This window comes from Solanum verrucosum, unplaced genomic scaffold (genome assembly GCF_900185275.1).
Source record: "Solanum verrucosum unplaced genomic scaffold, falcon-dt-bn FXZP01000060.1, whole genome shotgun sequence".
In the NCBI taxonomy this organism is placed as follows: domain Eukaryota; kingdom Viridiplantae; phylum Streptophyta; class Magnoliopsida; order Solanales; family Solanaceae; genus Solanum; species Solanum verrucosum.
Genome location: NW_026020129.1, coordinates 3,693,816 through 3,717,530, shown reverse-complemented (window position 1 = coordinate 3,717,530; position 23,715 = coordinate 3,693,816). Strand labels below are relative to the sequence as shown.

At 33.6% G+C, this 23,715-nt stretch overlaps 2 protein-coding genes and 1 pseudogene across 4 annotated transcripts in view; all 3 read right to left on the bottom strand.

Moving 5' to 3' along the window:
• Positions 1–436: 436 nt before the first annotated feature.
• On the bottom strand, positions 437–2,629 carry LOC125826559 (probable E3 ubiquitin-protein ligase RHC1A). 2 transcript variants are annotated; one of them, XM_049505911.1, is made up of 2 exons: positions 2,520–2,629; positions 437–1,566 (listed from the first exon to the last, which is right to left on the bottom strand). In XM_049505911.1, exon 2 carries the CDS (start codon positions 1,510–1,512, stop codon positions 610–612), a length of 903 nt encoding a protein of 300 aa, XP_049361868.1. In that variant the 5' UTR covers positions 1,513–1,566; positions 2,520–2,629; the 3' UTR covers positions 437–609. The 2 variants fall into 2 exon arrangements, with proteins under 2 accessions (XP_049361868.1, XP_049361867.1); XM_049505910.1 differs by having other exon boundaries at positions 437–1,577; positions 2,520–2,578.
• Positions 2,630–6,690: 4,061 nt separating this feature from the next.
• LOC125827216 (cyclin-dependent kinase F-4-like) overlaps positions 6,691–23,715 on the bottom strand; it is a 36,687-nt gene continuing 19,662 nt past the window's right edge. The window contains exon 19 of one of the 2 annotated variants that reach the window (XM_049506578.1): positions 6,691–6,779. The gene's annotated coding sequence lies outside the window, so the exon portion shown is untranslated. Of the gene's footprint in view, positions 6,780–20,013; positions 20,098–23,715 lie in introns of those variants that run through there. The other variant, XR_007442973.1, reaches the window with a different exon arrangement.
• On the bottom strand, positions 6,712–22,551 carry LOC125826366 (cyclin-dependent kinase F-4-like; annotated as a pseudogene).

Below are 23,715 nucleotides of genomic sequence, written 5' to 3'. Positions count from 1 at the left end.
AGTATCCCAACTGCTAATGTAAGGATCATTGAGGTTTAAGCTTAGCATATTAGAGAGAATTCTTTATGTTTGGAAAGAGCCAAGCAATATAATAGATCTACTTCATTAGTGAAGGGGGACTTGGTATACTTATCAAACGTTTACGCAATAGGGGCAAAGACCCATCATAGAGTTGAAATTCCAAGTTTTATTGATGAAAAGTAAACTACCAAGACATGATGCAGCTGCAACTTAAGCAAGCAAGCTTGGCCTGTCATAATAATAGAATCTTTTCTATTCCCCAAGCAAAGGTTATTTCCTCGAGACTACTACATATGAAAACGGTGTAGTAACAATGTAATGGAAAGTAAATGATAAAGAAGGCCAGATATGTACTAGCTACTTATCCGAAAGGTACAAATGTTAAATCGCACTTTGGAAACCAAATACACTTCAGTCATCAGAAACACATGAAAAGCTTCAAATGTACATTACAAGCAAGTAAACACATGGGGAGGGGGGGGGGGGGGTTCTCTACCATGAGAAATCGTTTAAGTTCAACCAGAGGTAGAACATTATGATCATGAAGAATTTGAAAAAAGAAAACAGGTTACATTTAGAGAAACCTTGTTATTCAAAGGGCCAGTTGGAGTACTCAGAGTAATTATTGTGTTGATGGCTGGTTTGTGAGCTGGTTTCAGCAGCTGGAGTACTTCGGGAACTAGAACGAGATGAACCAAAGTTCCAGAGGGAAGACCATGGTCTCCGCCTTTCTTGGTTCTGAGAACTGTTCTCCCTAGCACTAACTCGCCTACTGCTGCTTCTGCTTTCACTCCTTGAGTTTCGAGAAGAATGGTCATTGCCAGATTTTTCTGGTATCAGCTCCTTTCTACAGACAGGACATGAATTCTTCTGTTCTAGCCATGGAGTGATACAATCCGAATGATATAAGTGCTTGCAAGGCAATTTTGTTGCCTTAGTCCCCAGAGCAAATTTCTCTTTACAAACAGGGCAGTGAGAATCCGATCTAACATCTTTTTTCGATATCTTGACTGTTGGTAGGGAATCAATTGAACATCTTGAGGCAGGAGGTGCACCACGCTGATTTCTATTTACAATTTCTTCAAAAAATTCCTCCACTCCTGGACCAACAAAATAATCACCACCATTTTCTTGTCGGAAGCCAAGAGCCTCATTAAGAAACTCCAAAACTCCACCATCCCCAGGCATCTGAACAGGCGTATCACCACTGAAAATCAGCAATGGATTCCATAAATTTCCTCGTTCAGCACCCCCATCAGATCTCCCTCTCTCAGAAGTATTACTTGTAGCTGAGATTTGTCGTCTTAAAAAGTTTGAGACGGATTCCATAAATCTCGGCCTCTGGCTCTGATTATCTACACTACTACTCGTTATGTCTTCAAGCTCTTGAACAAATCCACCACCGCAATTGGGGCAAACATCATTTTGTCTCCTGAGATTCACAGGTTGTCTACAACTATAACACCAGTGGCTGCAACTGTCACTTGACATGCTTACTCTTCCTAGCTCTTCTGCCCAACTTTATGCCGCTTCTAAACTACAAGTCTGACACAAAACTAAACAACATAAAGCTTGTAGCTCATTAAGCTCCTTGAAAAGAGACATTTTTGAACAAGTAATAGTAGGTATCATCACGTCAATTAATTACTATTCAATTGGAACCATAAAAGCTTTGATAGATGCCACTCTATTTAGGACAACATATGTAAGAATCAATTGAAAGTTCATTTCAAATCCATAATTAAATGATAATAAACTTGACAGAGAGAAACTTAAAATATGTAATGCAATGGAAGAAAATCTTTATCTTTTGAAGGCAGATCATACAACTAAAAGAAGATAAATCATACTCCTTCCGTCCCAATATAAGTCTAGCTTTAGCTCATTTCCTGCCCATTAAGAAAAACAACAAATGTATGGATAATTTACTAAGTTAACCCCATGTATTAGATGTTTCTGGAGAATTGAGCACTGCTATAAATAAGATTAATTCTTTAATATAAGGGTATAATTGGAAACGAATTCCTAAAGCACCACTTATTTTGGGATTATTAGCTCCAAAATCCGAATCCCCATTGGAGCTCCCAATAGTATTTTCTCCATACCCAGGCTCGAACCAGAGACCTCTGTTTAATAGTGGAGCAGTCCCACCACTACACCACAATCCATGTTGGTTAAAGTGATACTTATGTTAGAACGAAGGGAGTAATTAAACTCACAGGTCAAGAAGAAAAGGGAAATAGCTAAAATCTGCATCTAATTAGACGAAAAAGATCCAAATTCTCCAATTTCACTCACTATTTGTCATCCATAAGCAGATATCTATCTAACAATCTGATACCTATATGAAAAAAGACCATTTATAATCACCATTTGCTCAAAATCCAATTAAATGAACCACAAAAGCAGAAAAAAAAAAACTCAAATAGAGCAAATCTAGGTACTAAAAACAAGAAATCAAAAAGCAAAAGAATGAAGAAAAGGGGTAAAGGGATTACCCTTGATAAAAATGGCGACCGACCCAGATTAAGGAAAACACACAATGTAGCTGCTACATATATAGAGAGAGAGAGAGGGGAAATGGAAGATAGAGACCAAAAAGATGAAGTTGAGTAGTGAGTGTTGTAATAATGATGAATCATTATTTTATTATTTTACACTCAATTTTATAAACTATAAATAATAATAATATAGTTGTGTTTGGTGTATAATGGAATGGGAATATACACATTGGCCTGCACGTGCTTGCCTGCATTTATCCACCTCCATTAACTTATTAATTCATTACCTATAAATAATTGAGTATATTTTAGATCTCGAGTTTCAAAAGTTTCTTTCGTTTTTAAGTTACGTGTCCAGTTAAATATGTTTCTTGAGTGTCTTTCGAAAAGAGTACTTAAGAGAGGTAGTGGTAAAGATGGCCTATACTTCATCTTTTCATGCCCCCACTCAGTAGCAGATCCAGGATTTTCGTTTAGGAGGTTCGAAAAATAAAAGTATAAACGTGTAAATAAGCCTTTAGAAATGGAAACCTTGAATTCTTTTGGGTTTAAAACCAAACTTTTAGCACATTTTTTTAAGTAAAAAAAAAAACTTGAAAAATAGAACTGAAGATTAAAAAAAAAAACCTAAAAACACTGAAACTGAATAAGAAAAAAATAAAATGCTTTCACTGGGATTCAAACCGATGACATACAACTTAATTTCAGGGGTACTTGCCATTGCGCCATCAATTTCTCTTTGTTATGAGAGGGTTCAACATTTATATATCTACATAAATACATAAAATTTACCTTATATATACCGTGTAATTTTTTGCCGAAGGGGTTCAGGTGAACCCCTTGGATACCATGTGGGTCCGCCCCTGCCCCCACTATGGGTGATTACACTTAGGGGTGTTTAAAATTGAATCAAAATCAATAACTTAAATTGAAAATAAGCTATTGGTTTACCAATTTAGATAACGGTTTTGATTTTTTTATTATTGGGTTATTATGTGCATTGGTTATTTTGTTTGTCACCTTGTTTTTAAGTGATTTTTAATGATATTTCTATGTCAAATCTTAACGATTAAACTGATAATAAAATCGATAACGATCAATGACCAATAAATTGATAATCGATAAGTTAATATCTTAATGACTCTATAATAGTTTTACATATCTACAGATCGATAATCGATAAATCAAATCAATAAATTTTTAAACGAACCGAATCAAGTGATACACAATCCTAATTTCATTAGATATGTTATTGTTATTATGTTCAGTCAAACACATTCCAATAAATTAAGCCACAAAATATTACTTATTATAACTTCTAGTCAAGAACCAAAGCAGTTTTAAAGGAAACAATTGAATAAATTTCTTAGTTGTAAAATTAATGTTGATAGTTAAATTTTATGTATTTCGTTGTGTTTTTTCTTGAACCAAGGGTTTATCAAAAATAAATTTTCTGATTCTCAAGATAGGATAAGATCGATGTACACACTATCCTCTATAACATCTATTTTTGAAATTACACAAGTATGTTATTGACAATTAAACTTTAAATAATACGTATTATTGGAATTATGTAAAATTATCATTTTAAATAGTCAAAGTAAGCTCACAATTTTCACTATTAAATTTTGCTCAAGTTTTTACAATTAAAATCACTTGTCTTGAGCTTTAAATGGAGGACGTAACTGCCTAAAAATAATTTTACGCTACTTACCTAATTACGGGGGGGGGGGGGGGGGGGGGGGCGAGGGGGATTTCTGAACAATTCAATTTATAAAAGCAAGAGAACTTTATTATATTTTTCTCTTTTTTACTTTAGTATTAAATAGCAATAAAAATAGTAATAATAGACAAATTTAAAATTTCAATCATCATTAATAAGGTTAATTTAATAAAATACTAGTATCTTGAATTAATTTTTTTTTAAAGACTATGCCAAGTCCATAGATATCCAATAATATGAAATGGATAACAAATTACTCCCTCTCCTAGTGAGTTTACCATTTTATTTCTATTATTATGAAGTTGATGAATTAAAAACTTAGTATTTTCAAAAAGTTCTACATTTTTCAAAATAATTAATTGAGGGTATAATAAATAAATAAATAAATCTTTTTCTTGATTTGTCAAAATGAACAAGTAATTAGGAACAACTAAAAAAGAAAAAATAGACGAATAAGTAGAAACGACGGGAGTACTAAATTGGTAATATTTACACGTGAACAAGCTTTTAACTTAAATAATTATTACCAAAAACAGAATTTAGACTTTTAACTCAAATAATTATTACCAAAAACAAAATTTAGAAATGGTGTTTCCTTACCTTTTCGAATAGGGAAAATAAAAAAAAATAGAGCAAGCTCCCATTTTGATCATAAATGGGAGAGTTACACAAATCTATAAAAGGGTCATTACCCAGCCTTTCTTCTTCATTCCTAAATTTTACTATTCAATTTCTCTTGCGCAATGAAAAATAGTGATCAATTTTCCGACGATTTTCTAATGTCTCTGCCATTTTCGGAAGATAGTGTTATTGATGCCGAACCAATTAGCTTTTCTCTTCCTCATCACTCGTCTACTGTTGATTTCCCTTTCTGTATGTTTCACCAAGTTTCTCCTCCATCATCCGCAGCGTCAAGTAGTACTACTGTTGATTTCTCTTCCATAGATGGCGGTAAGGACGATCCTAATTCACCATTTTTGACTCTCTTTACAGGAGTTTCTAAACACTTTGCTGCTTCGAAACCAATTGTAAACAGTACCCCTCCTCCTCCTCCGTCATCCACTGATCTCTGTCTTTCTCTACCATTCCTACCCAACACCTCTTCGACTGCCCAATCTTCCATTGATAGTCAACATTGTTGTAGTTTTGCTTCATCAAGTCGGGAGGTAAATGCATTGGGTAACTCTGCTCCTAAAAGATCCTTGTTACAGGAATTTGGGGAACAGAAATTCATCCCGCTCAAGAAACCCAAGCTGACAAAAGAATCAAACGGAGAGGAAGGTCATTGGATAACAAAGAAGCTAACTAGAAGCGATGTGAATGGAGCTTCGAGGTTATTACTATCTCGACAAGACGTTAATAATTACATATTACCCTTCATGAACAAGGAAGAACAGAGCATAATTTGTCAACAATTATGTGGAGTTGATGTTACCGTATTTGATATGGATACACAAACAAAGCATATTTTGACCCTCAAGAAATGGTCTACTAATAGCTTTCACCTTGTCAAAGCATGGACAAAGGATTTTGTCAAAAGGAGAAATCTCAAAGAAAAAGATGCCATTTCCATTCGTTGGGAGAAAAGCAATTCAAGATTTTGTTTTCGAGTTGACACGAGGAATCAACTAGATCCTTAAGATGTCTTTTTTTCTTCATATTTTTCAATTTATAGTTAGTTATCTCGAGTTTTAGCTCAATGATCAATTTTGTAGTATGGAAACAAGGCTTTTTAGTGTTGCTTCATTTATATAATCATTCTTTGTTCTGAATTGATCTTTACATCTTGTTTTGATGGTTGTTACTTATTATTCCATAATGTATCGCATTGTATTGTATAGTTTTCTATGGTTACACAAACATAGTTTGTTCACTGGAAACAAGTAAACAAATGCTTTTCATATTTTTTTTAGTTAGTTATATCGAGCTTTAGCTCAATGATCAATTTTGTGAGTATGGAAACAAAGCTTTTTAGTGTTGCTTCATTTATATAATCATTCTTTCTTGTGAATTGATCTTTACATCTTGTTTTGATGGTTGTTACTTATTATTTCATAATGTATCGCGTTGTATTGTATAATTTTCTATGGTTACATAATGTGAAAACTTAGTTTGTTCACTGGCAACAGTAAACATATGGTTTCTGGTACTGGTGTGATCAAAACTAGAAATCTGCAGAATGTTAGTCTCCTTGTTGTGCTAACTGACTATTGGGAAGCACTTGATTATCAAGTCTCTGGTTTAATCAAGGCAACTTAATTTATGTACAAAAGATGCGATGTATACATACTGTATACGCCATTATTGTAAGAACTCTAATGGATGCTATCAGTGAGAGTTGAGGAAAACCATTTATTCAAGCAAAACAATGAAATACATTATTCAAAACATCGTAGATGTAACAGTATCTCCAAAAACTAAACAAAAATATTGAAAGCACAAATACTGCTGGCTTCACCAAAGTAACATCAAATTTAGCCATGCGCATAAAGACTATTATCGCGATTAGAACACTAGAACAAAGTAGGGCACTCCTGCCTTCATTGGCTTAACTACTGGCTGCATTGTAGGTCCTCTGCCAGAGCCAATATTCATGTTTCCCAGCTTGTCAGCTGCATCACAAAGGGCAAAATTCTGCACTCTAGAGCCAACCACTGCCAAGCTCAAAAGCTAGTTTTCGTTATGGAATAATAAGTAACAACCATCAAAACAAGATATAAAGATCAATTCAGAACAAAGAATGATTATATAAATGAAGCAACACTAAAGAGTTTTGTTTCCACACTTGCACAATTGATCATTAAGCTAAAGCTCGATATAACTAACTAAAAAAAATATGAAAAAATAAAGATCTTAAAGATCTAGTTGATTCCTCATGTCAACTCGAAAGCAAAATCTTGAATTGGTTTTTTCCCAACATATCGAGATGACATCATTTTCTTTGAGATTCCTCCTTTTGACAAAATCCTTTGTCCATGCTTTGACAAGGTGAAAGCTATTAGTTGACCATTTTTTTAGAGTCAAAATATGGCTTGTTTGTGTATCCATATCATATACGGTAACATCAACTCCACACAATTGTTGGCAAATTATGCTCTGTTCTTCCTCGTTCATAAAGGGTAATATGTAATTATTCACGTCTTGTCGAGATAGTAATAGCCTTGAAGCTCCATTCACATCGCTTCTAGTTAGCTTCTTTGTTATCCTGTTACCCAATGCATTAACCTCCCGACTTGATGAACCAAAAACAATACAATATTGACTATCAATGGAAGATTGGGCTGTCGAAGAGGTGTTGGGTAGGGATGGCTGAGGAGTATTCTTTGCAATTGGTTTTGAGTTTTCATAAACTCGTCTAAAGAGAGTCAAAAAAGGTGAATTAGGATGGTCCTTGCCGCCATCTATGGAAGAGAAATCTACAGTAGTAGTAATTGGTTTCGAAGCAGCAAGATTTTCAGAAACTTGGGGAAACAGAGACAAAGTGGTATTAGAAGACGAGTAGTGATGAGGAAGAGAATAGCTAATTGGTTCGGCATCAATAACACTGTCTTCTGAAAATGGCAGAGACATTAGAAAATCGTCGAAAAATTGATCACCAATTTCCACAGCGTAACTAAGACAAATAAAGGAATGAGAATAGTAGTAATATTTTGGAATGAAGAAAAAGGCCCTTTTATAGGTTCGTATAATTTTCCCATTTTGGATCAAACTCGGATTCTGTGTTAAAAAGGAAAGTTCTATTTTTGGTATATTATTTGAGTTAAAAGAGTTTAAATTAATTATTATCAATTTATTATCCATTTCATATTTTAACATATACTATTTGTTCAAAAATCCATTCCCCCCCCACCCCCCCCCCCTAATTAGCTAAGTAGCGTAAAAATATCGTTGCTATTAATAATTGTTCCAAAAAAGATTTCAATAATAAGTATTATTAAAGTTTATTTGTCAATATCATATCTTGTGTAATTTCACAACTAGGTATTATAGAGGATAGTGTGTATACCAATCTTATCATATCTTGATAGTTTTATTTTCGATAGACCCTTGGTTCAAGAAAAAATACAATAAAATAGTTTAGAAAAATAAATAACAAAGATGTAGAAGGCATGACAAAATACAACAAAACTTAATTATCAACATTAAGTTTTCGACTAAAAAATCTGTTCAATTGTTTCCTTTAAAACTGCTTTGGTTCTCGACTAAAACGAACAACTAAACGTTATACTAAGAAATACTTTATGTGTCAAATTTATAGGAATGTGTTTGACCGAACACAGTAGCAATATCATATCTAGAGAAATTAGGATTGTACAATGGTTGATTCAATTTGATTAGAAATTTATTGATTTGACTCAACAATTATCGATCTGTAGACATGTAAAATTATCATAGAGTCATTAAGATATTGACTTATTGATTATTAATTTATTTGTTATTGATCGTTATCGCTTTGATTATTGGTTTAACCGTTACGATTTGACACATAAAAATCATTGAAGATCACTTAAAAACCATAATAGGAAGGTTTTGAGTTCAAAGTTAGATTACAATACAACACTTCCATAATAAGTAACAACCAAAAGATGAATTCAGAAAAAGAAGAAATTTATGAATGAAGCAACACTACAAAGCAGTAAAGTTTTCATAAACTTGTGTAAAGAGAGTCAAAAAAGGTGAATTAGAATCGTGATCGTCCTTGCCTCCGCTTGACGCCTCATCAGTCGTCTTCTAAAACTACTGTTGATTTCACTTTATCTCTGTGCCACCTATGGAAGAGAAATCAACGGTAGTAGTAATTGTAAGATTTTCAGAAACAGAGACAAAGTGAAATCACCAGTAGTTTTAGAATAGCTAATTGGTTCGGCGCTGTCTTGTGAATATGGCGGAGAGAAATAACATTAGAAAATCATCTTCCATGGTGTAAAAGAGAAAGTAAGTAAAAAATAAAGACCAACTTTTTATAGAAAGTAAGAAAATCGACTTCCATGGCATAAAAGAGAAAGTAAGTAAAAATTAAAGACAAACTTTTTATACAAAGTAAGTAAAAACTAAAGACGAACTTTTTATAGAAAGTAAATAAAAAATAAAGACGAACTTTTTATAGAAAGTAAGGAAATGGAATGCAAATTATACTAAAAAAAATTCTAGTTCTATTTTTGGTAACATAATTTGAGTTAAAACCGTTTAGTTTCATATTACTCCAATAATGTTAATTTATTATTCGTTCCATTATGTTAGCTTTCTTGATAATCTATAATATTATTGTCATAATCGAGTAATTTGTTATTTACACTTTCCTTTTATAGTTTTGTATGTATAATTCTCTTCTCCCGCGTAGGATCAATGGCGGTTCAAGCTAATTAATGACCTAAAGTCAAAAATAAGTTGGGCGCCTAAATTTTAATTATTTTTTTATATTCGAGATTCAAGTTATTTCTTTTTTTTTTAATAAAAAAGTTCTTTTTTTATGATCTTAAACTAAAGATATATATATATATATATATACCAAAACATTTTTTAATCTTGTGGTCTTAAGCATATCATGTGGAAGTTAAATTTAAAAATGATCCATAAAAAAGAAACATTCTTTAATGTTTCGAAACAAATTAAAACATTCTTTATTTTTATTTTTTTTGTTAAAAAGTTTAAGATAATTTTATTATTACTAAAAAATTAGGCCATTCGATTTTGGGGGCCTAAGGCATATGCCTCATTTTTAAAGGCATTGAGCCACCCCTGCATAGGATCAAAATGGGATTCAAATGTTCGAGTTTTCTCTGTTTTTATTCCGTACCAGAAAAGGAAAGGAAAGACAATTTCTACTTCTATTTTTGGTATAATTATTCGGGTTAATGAGTTAAAATTTTACCTTAGATATATGGTCTTTTATTAAAATTTGGATTTAGGCCACTAATTTTATGGAGACTTTTTAATCATCAAACTACTTGTGTGATCAAACATGTTGTAAATGTGAGATTACACTAGGTATACTATTATTGTTCAACTATGTATATATTTGAGCTCTTTTATATTAAAATTATGTTTTAGGCCGATAAATTTTATTGAGACTTTTTTTTATCATCAAACATGGTTTGTTCAATTATGTATATACTTGAGGTCTCTTATTAAGAAATTTCTTTAGACCACTAATTTTATTGAGATTCTTTGATCATCAAACTTGCTAATATGATCAAATCCACTTGTGAGATTACACTAGATATATTATTGTAGTAGTTGTTGTATTTAATCTCCTAATACATGTGCATCAGAGAGTAAGGGAAAAAAATAGACAAAAAAATAGATCATAAGATAGTTTTCTTCATTTTTGATCTTTTAAATTAGGCAAAAGGGTCTGGTGGACCCTTCTACTTGTATGAGTTTGTATTGTGAACCCTTTTACTTATTTCTTTGTCATCTGGACCCCTGAACTCATCTAAACTCAACATTTTAAACACTTTTTATCCCTTTAGTTGTGCATGTACTACAAACGCCTGACACGTAATTTTAAAAATAATTATAAATGACACGTGTATATATACCACTTCATGTCATCTTGACATTTTTATTATATTTAATTAATATATTTTTGATTTTTATTTGTCTTTTGCCACCAAACCCACCACTTTCCCCTCATTTCATTTCTCTTTCATCTTTCTTAAAAAAAAAAATTCAACCTGTTCTACTCTTTTCATTGAAGAAAAAACACCAGTAGCAGAAATCATGGCTCAATCAAGGAAATCCGTCTTTGTTTTCATCCAAGTCGAAGAAGAGAGGTTCACCGCAACATCTGTGTGTGGCTATATATACCCACATTTTTTCTTTCTCATTTTTTTCTTCATTCCCACAAAATTGTTTGAGTATTTTTATTGGTTTTGTTCGATTTTCAATTTATCTATGTAAATTTTGTAACTTATTTTCGTATTTGTATGCTGTTTAGTCTAGATTTCATCTTCTATTTATGTCTTTGTTCAATTTTTAGGTTTTTAGTCGATTCATACTAATTATGTTGGAATTTTTTGGGGATTTTGTTTGTTATGCTTTCAATTACATGTTTCATGATTTCTATTAGCTTATAGGATTCTAACAAAAGTAACTTTCATGATGATGTAGAAAACTACAATAGGATCAACCACAAAATGAAGCAAAGAATTAAATGGAAATGCATAGAAATAAAAGAGGAGTATAAGGATGGAAAAAATGGAGAAGAAATTTGGAGAAAGAAGATCGAAAAAGAGGCCAGAAAAAGCTCAAATTTGTCTAATAATGGTGTTAAGTGCATATGGGGAAGAAGATGACTTTATAAAACCCTAATGTGGTTATTAGACCCATTTAACCAGATCTCACGCTCCTCAGGTGTGTGTATCACATGCTCCTTTGTTGTGTCTGCCACATAGGATGCCAAGTCAGAAAACGTGTTTAAAATATAGTGTTTCGAGGAGTTCAAGGGTTCAGTTGACAAATGATTAAGTAAAAGGGTTTGGAATACAAACTCATGCAAGTAGAAGGGTCCACCAGACCCTTTTGCCTTTAAATTATCTTGATTATCTTTGTTTAGTTAGTTTTTGTTGCATCTGTTCATATGTTATATTTATCATATTTTATATTTCAGTTATGGAACAATCTCTTAAAAATCAGGAGTGATTTGGAAGAATTTGGAGGTAGCTAAGATTTTTTTAGAAAATTATATTTAAGAAATATCCTTAAACGGGAGACGTGAAAATAGTTTGAAGTCAGGCGCATGCTAGTACATTTTGTGAACGTGACAACTACAAACACTCGAGAATTTCTATCACCATATGGTAACGTTCGATATCAATAGGAGGTCATCTGTTATTTGCAGTTTTGATGATTTGACAAACCATGAGACCTTGTAAAGGGACCTGATCCTTGTGCCAATTTACACACAAATGCCAGGCTGTAAAAAGTACAATTGGTTGGTGCACAGTCTCCAACCGTGGCAAAAACCTCGGCCAATGGTATGGACTCGAAGGTTGTGTCTATTAGTCATAAAGGTTATGCTCAATAGACACAACCTTAGTTTTTGCATCTTGAAAATTCTCAAGAACACAAGCAAAGACCCACTTTGTGAAGTATTCTCCAAAAGGACAACATGGACCTGATCAAGCTGCAAGTGTCATAGTTGTCTCAGGAATTATACTTCAATGCTTATATTGTAAATTTGTTCCTAATCTACAAAGGATTCAGATCTTTTGTTCTATTTGTAAAAGTCTAAATCGGTTAGAGTTAACTGATTTAGTGGGCAGTGTTGTATCTGCTTAGTTAAATTTTAAATCATCTAGGAGCTAGCTAATTTAGTGGGCAGTGTGGTATCTGCTTAGTTGAAGTCTAAGTTATCTACGGTTGATAGCTTAATGGGCAGTGTGGTGTCTGCTTAGGCTCAGTAAGTTACAGGGTTATTACTTAGCTTTGAGATTAAGAGGTTAATCTCGTTTGGAGTTGTATCTGTGTTTCACTTTTGCTTGAAGAGATTAGTGAAAACAATTGAAAATCTTGTGTGAGCAATGAGGTTTCCACGTAAACTGCTTGTGTTGTTTTTCTGTTCATTGTTTACTCTACATTATTGTTCTTGCTGAGTCAAGGGACATGATACGTTGACTAATAGTGGATGCACATATTTTATCAATTGGTATCAGAGCAGGTGCTCTCTAGCTGGTTAACACCAAGAGAGAGATTCCTGTAGAAAGATTGCTCCACTGAATCTGGAAGAAGGACAATCGTCAACAAGACCACCTCGTTTCAATGGCCAGTTCTATAGTTGGTGGAAAACAGGATGCACGACTTTTGAATGGCCGAAGACCGCGAGCTATGGGATATTGTGCTGGATGGACCCTTCATCCCAACAACAGAAGTGAAGGATAGTGAAATAACAAAAGTCGTTCCTAAGACTCGTCAATAGCACAACGAGGCGGACAGAAAGAAAATCGAGAGAAGGTATAAAGCTAAGAAGCTGCTGGTGTGTGGTATAGGTGCTGAAGAGTACAATCATATTTCAGCTTGTGAGTCGGCAATATAAATTTGGGATTATCTCAATACAGCTCATGAGGGCACGGAGCAGGTGAAAGAATCAAAGGTGGACATGCTAACCAACCAATATGAGAACTTCACAATGAAGGAGGGAGAAACTATTCATGACATGCACCAGAAAACCTTCTGTCAAGCTTTGAAATTGGAAGATCAAGCTATATCGAGAGCTTAAGATTCATCCATGGCTGCTTCTCTTCTAATGTTGCATTAGAAACGAATAAGTGAGAAAAAGGAACTACAAAGCATTGTTTGTGAGAATATGAAAACTAATTCATTCCGTTTGGATGTGTACTTTTATAGTAGATGAATGGAAAATATCTAATCCTAGCTTAACTAATTCTAACCAACTACTTGCTATTCTAAAGCTGTCAATTAACGAAGTAACCGACTTAATCAACACTGACTGATTAGTAAGCAAGACGAATACACTGTACAATATAAATATGTATTGAGCTGAATTTCAACAACATGATTCCTGAGATGGATTCTCTGCTTTGGGGTCCAACTAATTCAAATTCGCACCAGAAAACCTTCATTAGATGTAAAACGCTCCCTGACAAAGATACACTCAGATTGATGTCGAAGACTGTTTAAGCAGGCTACCAAAGCACACATTAAAAGATTCTATTGAGTTAGCTCAGAACTCATGCATGTAAGAAAACCAATCTTTAACATCAGCCAAAACGTCACTGTCACAACCTAAAATTAATTAAGTACATCACTAATTAAGTTGCTTTGATTAAAGCAAAGACCTGATAATCAATAGTCAGGTTCAAATTTGATTTTATTTTTTTACTATGAGATAAGATTGTCATGGAACAAGCAAAATATTCCTCTGCTAATTACAAAGTTAGCACAACAAGGAGACTAACATTACAATTTACACAAGTTACAGATTTCTAGTTTTGATCACACTAATAACATAAACCATATGTTTACTCCCCGTGAACAAACTAAGTTAACATTGTTGATGTTTGACATTATATAAACATAGAAAACGATACAACATAACGTGATACATTATTGAATAATAAGTAAGAACCATAACAAAAGAAGATGTAAGGATAAATTCAGAACAAAGAATGATTATATAAATGAAGCAACACTAAAAAGCTTTGATTCCATTCTTGCAGAATTGATCACCAAGCTAAAGCTCAATATAACTAACTAAAAAGTAAAAAATATGAAGAAAAAAAAAACATCTTAAAGATCTAGTTGATTCCTCGTTTCAACTCAAAAGAAAAATCTTGAATTGGTTTTCTCCCAACATATCGAGATGACGTCATTTTCTTTTAGATTCCTCTTTTTGACAAAATCCTTTGTCCATGCTTTGACAAGGTGAAAGCTATTAGTAGACCGTTTCTTGAGGGTCAAAATATGCTTTGTTTGTGTATCCGTATCAAATACGGTAACATCAACTCCACATAATTGTTGACAAATTATGCTCTGTTCTTCCTTGTTCATGAAGAGTAATATGTAATTATTCACGTCTTGTCGAGATAGTAATAACCTCGAAGCTCCATTCACATCGCTTCTTGTTAGCTTCTTTGTTATCCAGTGGCCTTCCTCTCCGTTTGATTCTTTTGTTTGCACAGTTACCCAATACATTAACCTCCCGTTTTGATGAAGCAAAAACAGAAGAATGTTGACTATCAATGGAAGATAGCGTTATCGAAGAGGTGTTGGGTAGGCATGGGGGAGGAGTATTGTTTGCAATTGGTTTTGAGTTTTCATAAACTTGTGTATAGAGGGTCAAAAAAGGTGAATTATGATCGTCCTTGCCGCCGTCTATGGAAGAGAAATCAACCGTAGTAGTAATTGGTTTGGAAGCAGCAAGATTTTCAGAAACTTGGGGAAACAGAGACAAAGTGGTATTAGAAGACGAGTGATGAGGAAGAGAATAGCTAATTGGTTCGGCATCAATAACTTTGTCTTCCGAAAATGGCAGAGACATTAGAAAATCGTCGAAAAATTGATCACTATTTTCCACAGCGTAAGAGAAATAAAGGAATGAGAATAGTAGTAATATTTTGGAAAGGCTGGGTAATGATCCTTTTATAGATTTGTATAACTTCTCCCTTTTTGGATTGAAGTCGGATTCTGTGTTAAAAAGGAAAGGATTCACAATTTTAGTTCTATTTTTGGTATATTATTTGAGTTAAAAGAGTTTAAATTAATTATTACGAATTAATTAATTTATTATCCATTTCATATTTTAACATATACTATTTGTTCAAAAAACCTCCCCCCCCCCCCCCCTAATTAGCTAAGTAGCGTAAAAATTTCTTTGCTATTAACAATTGCTCCAAAAAAGAAAAAATGAGCCCTATTTTTTTAAAAAATTATTCTGAGGGGGCAGTTACGTCCTCCATTTAAAGCTCAAAGACAAATGCTTCTAATTGTAAAAACTTGAGCAAAATTTAATATCCAAGATTATGAGATTACTTTGACTATTTAAAATGATAGTTTTTACATAATTTCAATAATAAGTATTATTAAAGTTTAATTGTCAATATCATACCTTGTGTAATTTTATAAATAGATATTACAGAGGATAGTGTGTGTATCGATTTTATCATATCTTGATAGTTTTATTTTTGATAGACCCTTGATTCAAGAAAAAACACAATAAAATAGTTTAGAAAAATAAATAACAAAGATATAGTAGCCATGACAAAATACAATAAAATTTAATTATCAACATTAAGTTTTCAACTAAAGAATTTGTTCAATTGTTTCCTTTAAAACTGCTTTGGTTCTCGACTAAACGAACAACTAAAAGTTATAATACGTAGTACTTTATGTGTTTTAATTTATAGGAATGTGTTTGACCGAACACAGTAGCAATACCATAGCTAGAGAAATTAGGATTGTACATCAGTTGATTCAATTTAATTAGAAATTTATTGATTTGACTCAACAATTATCGATTGGTTATTGATCGTTATCGCTTTGCTTATTGATTTAACATTTAAGATTTGACACATAACTTTTAGTTGTTCGTTTTAGTCGAGAACCAAAGCAGTTTTAAAGGAAACAATTGAACAAATTTTTTAGCTGAAAACTTAATGTTGATAATTAAATTTTATTGTATTTTGTCATTGCTTCTACATCTTTGTTATTTATTTTTCTAAACTATTTTATTGTATTTTTTCTTGAATCAAGGGTCTATCGAAAATAAAACTATTAAGATATGATAAGATCGGTATACACACTATCCTCTATAATATTGACAATTAAACTTTAATAATACTTATTATTGAAATTATGTAAAAAAATATCATTTTAAATAGTCAAAATAATCTCATTATCTTCGATATTAAAGTTTGATCAAGTTTTTACAATCAGAAGCATTTGTCTTGAGCTTTAAATGGAGGACGAATCTGTCCCCTCAGAATAGTTTTTTTTTTTTTTTTTAAATAGTGCTCATTTTTTTCTTTTTGGAGCAATTGTTAGTAGCAAAGATATTTTTACTCTACTTAGCTAATTAAAGGGGGTGGGGGGGGGGGGATTTTTGAACAAATAGTATATGTTAAAATATTTGTTTTAATTTACTCGTTTAATTTATGAATTAGGAAAATTTTATTATAGGGAAAAAGGACGGATTTACCCCCGAACTTTAATAAATGGTACGTCTACGCCCTCTGTTATACTTTGTGTCCACATAAGCCCCTGCCGTCCAATTATAGGTACACACATTACCCTTTTCACTAACGGACCCCTCATTTTTTACACGTGTCTTAATCCTAATGAACTACCTGTTTGACCTTTTTTTTAAACCCACAAACCAACTATCTGCCCCCATAACCCAATATCCACCCAATTTCCTCTAAAAGGCATCCTAATTAAAAGACCCAAATTAACAGGTCCCGTATCTCACACACAAAACCCTAGCCTAGTTCTTTCGTCAATTCCAGTTTGTTGGTCGATTCCACCTTGTCTTCGTCGAATCTATCGTGTGTTGGTCATAATTTTGTAGTCAATTCATCTATATGTCGTCTCCCTCATCTTGGCTTGTAAAATGAAGGCACTCAAAGCAAAACTCAACGAATAAATTAGAAGTTTGCAAAGAAATTTTACTCTTAAAGAAAGAACATCCTCAGCCAGTTAACAGATATGGACAGAATGCTTGCTGTGACGACTTTGACTGAGGATGAAAGCTACATTATTAATGGATTATGAGGAAGTCAATAAAAATGAAGAGTGATCATGGAAACAAAAGTCTACATCTCTTTGTCTTAAAGAGGGTGATATGATCACCAAGTTCTTTCACAAAATGGCCATTGCCCATAAAAAATACAATAACATAGAACAGTTCATGTACAAGGAGTAACCACTGATGACCCAACAAGGATCAAGGGGAAGATCACTGACTTCTATTAGAAGTTATACACAAAAACAGAGATGTGGAGGTGTGCTAGCAATTTTGGAAATTGTTTAGTGATTTCAGAAGAAGAAAGGGAGAAACTGCAGGGGAACACAGAACTAGGCTAGGGTTTTGTGTGTGAGATATGGGACCTGTTAATTTGGGTCTTTTAATTAGGATGACTTTTAGAGGAAATTGAGTGGGTATTGGGTTATGGGGCGGATAGTTGGTTTATGGGTTAAAAAAAAGGTCAAATGGGTAGTTCATTAGGATTAAGACACGTGTAAAAAATGAGAGGGTCCGTTAGTGAGAGGGGCATTTGTGTACCTATAATTGGACGGCAGGGGCTTATGTGGACGCAAAGTATAACAGAGGGCATAGACGTACCATTTATTAAAGTTCGGGGGTAAATCCGTCCTTTTTCCCTTTATTATATTTTTTCTTTTTACCTTTAGTATTAAATAATAGGAAAAAAGGACAAATATATCTTTGATGTATCGTAAATGGTATGTAGATACCCTCTGTCATACTTTTGGGACATTGGTGCCCCTGCCGTTAAAAAACTAGATCATATATGCCATTCACTCTAACGGAAGAATAAATAGGGACACGTGTTGCAATCTTATCCGTCGATCCAATATTTGTTACATATCAAATCGGTGGATAAGATTATGACACGTGTATGTCTGTTAGTATAAAGAGTATATATGCTCTAGTTTTTGGACGACAAGGGCACCAATGTCCCAAAAGTATGACGGAGAGTATTTACATACCATTTACGATAGTTCAGGGGTATATTTATCCTTTTTCCCTATTATTTAATACTAAAGGTAAAAAGAAAAAAATATAATAAATTTTTATTGATTTTAATATGAAATGGATAATAAATTAATTAATTGGTAACATTTACACGTGAACAAGCTTTAAACTCTTTTAACTCAAATAAATATACCAAAAATAGAACTAAAATTGTCAATCCTTCCCTTTTTAACACCGAATCCGATATGAAATGGATAATAAATTAATTAATTGGTAACATTTACACGTGAACAAACTTTAACTCTTTTAACTCAAATAAATATACCAAAAATAGAACTAAAATTGCCAATCCTTTCCTTTTTAACACAGAATCCGACTTTGATCCAAAATGGGAAAATTATACAAATCTATAAAAGGATGATCAATTTCTCTTAGTTACGCTATTACTACTATTCTCATTCCTTTATTTCTTCTAGTTACGCTATGGAAATTGGTGATCAATTTTCTGACGATTTTCTAATGTCTCTGCCATTTTCGGAAGACAGTGTTATTGATGCCCAACCAATTAGCCATTGTCTTCCTCATCACTACTCGTCTTCTAATACTACTTTGTCTCTCTTTCCCCAAGTTTCTGAAAATCTTGCTGCTTCCAAACCAATTACTACTACTGTTGATTTCTCTTCCATAGACGGCGGCAAGGACCATCCTAATTCACCCTTTTTGACTCTCTTTACACAAGTTCATGAAAACTCAAAACCAATTGCAAACAATACTCCTCCGCCATCCCTACCCAACACCTCTTCGACAGCCCAATCTTCCATTGATAGTCAACATTCTTCTGTTTTTGCTTCATCAAGTCGTGAGGTTAATGCATTGGGTAACTGGATAACAAAGAAGCTAACTAGAAGCGATGTGAATGGAGCTTCAAGGCTATTACTATCTCAACAAGACGTGAATAATTACATATTACCCTTTATGAACGAGGAAGAACAGAGCATAATTTGCCAACAATTGTGTGGAGTTGATGTTACCGTATATGATATGGATACACAAACAAGCCATATTTTGACTCTAAAAAAATGGTCAACTAATAGCTTTCACCTTGTCAAAGCATGGATAAAGGATTTTGTCAAAAGGAGGAATCTCAAAGAAAATGACGTCATCTCGATACGTTGGGAGAAAACCAATTCAAGATTTTGCTTTCGAGTTGACATGAGGAATCAACTAGATCTTTAAGATCTTTATTTTTTCATATATTTTTTAGGTAGTTATATCGAGCTTTATCTTAATGATCAATTGTGTAAGTGTGGAAACAAAAGTCTTAAGTGTTGTTTCATTTATATAATCATTCTTTGTTCTAAATTGATCTTTATATCTTGTTTTGATGGTTTTTACTTATTTAATGCGATATATTATTCCATAAACAGATGATTTTTGTTAGTGGTGTAATCAATACTAGAAATCTGAGTAGTGTAAGTCTCCTTGTTGTGCTAACTGACTATTGGGAAACTTAATTTATGTACAAAAGATGCAATGTATATATACTATCAGTGAGTGTTGAGGAAAACCATTTATTCAAGCAAAACAAGGAAATACATTATTCAAAACATCGTAGATGTAACAGTATCACCAAAAACTAAACAAAAATATTGAAAGCACAAAGACTGCTGGCTTCACCAAAGTAACATCAAATTTAGCCACGCACATAAAGACTATTATCGTGAATAGAACACTGGAACAAAGTAGGACACTCTCAGCTATGACATTTATTCTTCCAGCAACTTTCCTCGAAAAGCTTCTCCCCGGAAGAAACTCTTTAGACCGTCCATGGAACAAGTTGTGCTGCCCATGCCATCCTCCTGCCTTCATTGGCTTAACTATTGGCTGCATTGTAGGTCCTCTGCCAGAGCCAATATTCATGCTTCCCAGCTTGTCAGCTGCATCAGAAACGGTAAAATTCTGCACTCTGGAACCAACCACTGCCAAGCTCAAAAGAAAAACTAGGGCACAACAATACAAGTATTCCAATAGAGGGGAGTTTGAATGACTCACTTGGATCGCGTGGAATGTTCCTTCCGGGAGGTCGATATTTTGGTTGTTGGTTAACAGAGCCTTGCAGGAATTTATCATTCCTCGTTGGATCCTGAACAATTGTTTGTAGAAATTAGATTCAGGTAGAATGCCCCTACGTCTAGCCACAACATTTGTCTCGTCTATCAGATGGGAAAAATAAGAAAAGGTTGTTTCCAAGGAAAACATACCTGATAATTCATATCCAGCTTCCTTTGTACACCTGTTACACAATTTCAGTGGGAAACAATTGAATAAGAATCAGAAAAAAGAAGACAAGTTTTTGTGCGCAGCTAAAAGGATGGATGGTTCTTTCACAGTTAAATTCAGGAAGGAAGAATATTAAATAGTTAGTCCAGAGAATAGGAGGCCTCAGATTTAGCTGGATCACAGTAAAATCCTTTAAATTCTTATAATCACCTGCGTTAAACGGCAGCTGTGACTTGACAGTTGAGAAGTTGTTGCTATAGGTTTGGGATTATGCGACAACCCAGATGACCACTTGTACTTCTGCTCCACTGCACCCCGCACAACAGCTACGATAAAAAAAGTCCTTTTAAGTTCATTGTAACAACATAAAACCCAAGTTTATTACTAGTAATATAGAAGACAATACAAACCAGAAGGAGGAGTCTTAGCAACAGCAGCCTTGGTGCGTAGTGATGGTGAAAGAGTTGGTTTGGTTCTTGTGTAATCAAACTCAATGAAAGATGAATTAATACGAAGATTTGGTAGGAAGATAATTAGTGCAAAATAAAAGTCAAGATAGTATCTTGGTAGGTGAAATTTAGGTTAACCATTAAATGGTTTCACATGTTTAACCTTGACATTTTGACACATAGTGATGTCATGGATGACATCAATAGGAAGAATTCATTCTTATAAATAGATAGCTCTTAATTCATTTTCAAAACATCCTTTCACTTGCCTTCTCACCTTCTAAGGCATTTGATGTTTTCTCTCGTTTCACTTGTATTCTTTACAGACTGAAATAAATATTGATGCAGTTGTTCTTTGGTGGACGTAGGATCATTTTGATTCGAACCACGTTAAATATTGTTATTCTTCCTTGTTCTTTATTTTCACGTTTCCGCTAACAGATGGAGGTACATAAAAGCAACTCTGCCACATCACAAATGATATCATCTAATTTAATAGAAAGACAGACACTGACTTATGTACATTAAGTTAAAAAATGGAAGGAGTTGTCCACCTGGAAAAAAGGATGCTGAAGAGCATCGATTGCCGTTGGCCTCTTACGAGGATCCCATGAACAAAGAGACTGCAGCAAGTAACAGAAAAAGATAAAATGACAAGCTATCAGATATTCCATTCCCTTTTAGAAGTGTATTCAGAAAAGTTGCATATATGTCAATGTTGCGAACAATTAAGAAAGGGATACGAATGTATTTAGCCACTTCTTACCGTGATTAGACTAATAGCATTTTCACTGGCAGATGGAACTAGCAAGTTCATGTCCCTGAGCCCAGTCCCTCTTGGTTGGGGTCCCTATAACACTGCATATTTTGTAGATCTCATCTGCTTCACTGCACCCAAAGAAGAGAAGCATACAGCCGACTGTCATCAGAACGTAAAGGGATTGCAAATGAAATTTCAATCCACCATCCCTCCCTCTCCTCTTCTATATACATTTCTATGCAGATCGCAGAGAAATCAATATAATAACCTCAAATGCATACCTTGAACCCGGAAACAGAGGACGAAGACTAAACAACTCAGCCATTCTAGCACCCATTGCCCATATATCTGCTGAGTATTGAAAGATAATCAATATACATCCAGAAAGAAATAGCTGAAACAGATAGTGTGTATCTTTTACGTACCGACAGCAGGACCATAGATGGGTGACTGTAGAAGAATTTCAGGAGCGCGATACCTGCAGTACCACATAATTGAGGGAAGGGAGCAAGGATGCTGATCAACATAGATATATTAGTCTTCAAGACTAAGGATTCTCACAGGAAAACAAAAGAGAGTATAGTACATATCGTACAATAAGATAGTCCAACTCTTCATCACCTTTGTTCCTTCTTCCCCACCATTAAACCTTGTTCCTTCTTCAATATATTGACGATTTTCTTTCAAAAATGGCAAGGTTTTAGTTGTGTATGTTCATTTCTACTCTAAATCTTGAAGTTAGGGTTTGTAATCTGCTCTAATTTCTTATTTAGGTTCTCTAATTTGAATTTTGAATTTTCTCTAAATTCGTTAAAAATGGCAAATGAAGACTTAAATAAGCTTTAAATCGATGAATCATACCCAATGCTCAATGTTGTAGTGAGATGCAAACATGAAATTTTGCTGAATTTGCAACCTTTTTGGTCGAAATTAAATTCGAAAACAAGACTTTGGTCTTGCCCATGCTATGGTGTATGTTTTTTCCCTTGTATTCTTGTTTCTCTTTATAAGGAACAAAGAACTAACCTTTACTGAATTAGTTGATAAACTACGTAATCAAGTTGAAAATACACACAATAATGCTTGGATCATCATCAGAGATCCGTATTTAGATGTTGTAATCAGACTTTGGTGAGGGAGATTAAAAGGAGAAAAGAAAGAATTGGGGGTAAGGGGTGAGGCCGTTCGATCTTTAGGAGGGAAAAGGAAAGGTTGAAGTGGGGCCCACGCGTGCAAATCACATTAGTCAATATATTTGGTTTATGTGAGTACTGATCAGCACTCACGTGTGCACTAAATAGAGAAATAAAATGTTCAGGGTGATAGGATACCTGTGAAGTTGGCATGTGTGCTTTAGACCATTTTCTATTTTACTACATAGAACAATAATAATCAAATTTTAAGATTTTAAAACAGATGAAATATCTATTTTTAATATAGGAGTTCAGAAAATTAAAACAAAACAATTATTAAAATTAGTTACCAAAATGAACAGAATTTCCAACTAAAGAAATTTATGATACGAGCCCACATGACCATCTAGGAAAAAACAAAAATATGAATTTAATTTGCAGTAGGTTAACACCACCGGCAGAAATTTAATTGGCGCAAAAATTTTATAATTACCAAAGTAATCTCTTGATCCGAAGCTCCCCTCATTCTCATTTCTAATATATATACTATTTAAAAAGGAAAAAATTAAAATATAATGAAAGAGGAGTGTATAAAAGTAGGTGGGCCATCTTTGTGATAGGTGGGCCATCTTCAAAAACCAAATATAAAAGTAGGTGGGCCATCTTGGTGCCACG

Excerpts from the sequence above, each read along its gene's own strand:
- LOC125826559 (XM_049505911.1), bottom strand. The coding sequence starts at position 1,512 with ATGTCAAGTGACAGTTGCAGCCACTGGTGTTATAGTTGTAGACAACCT.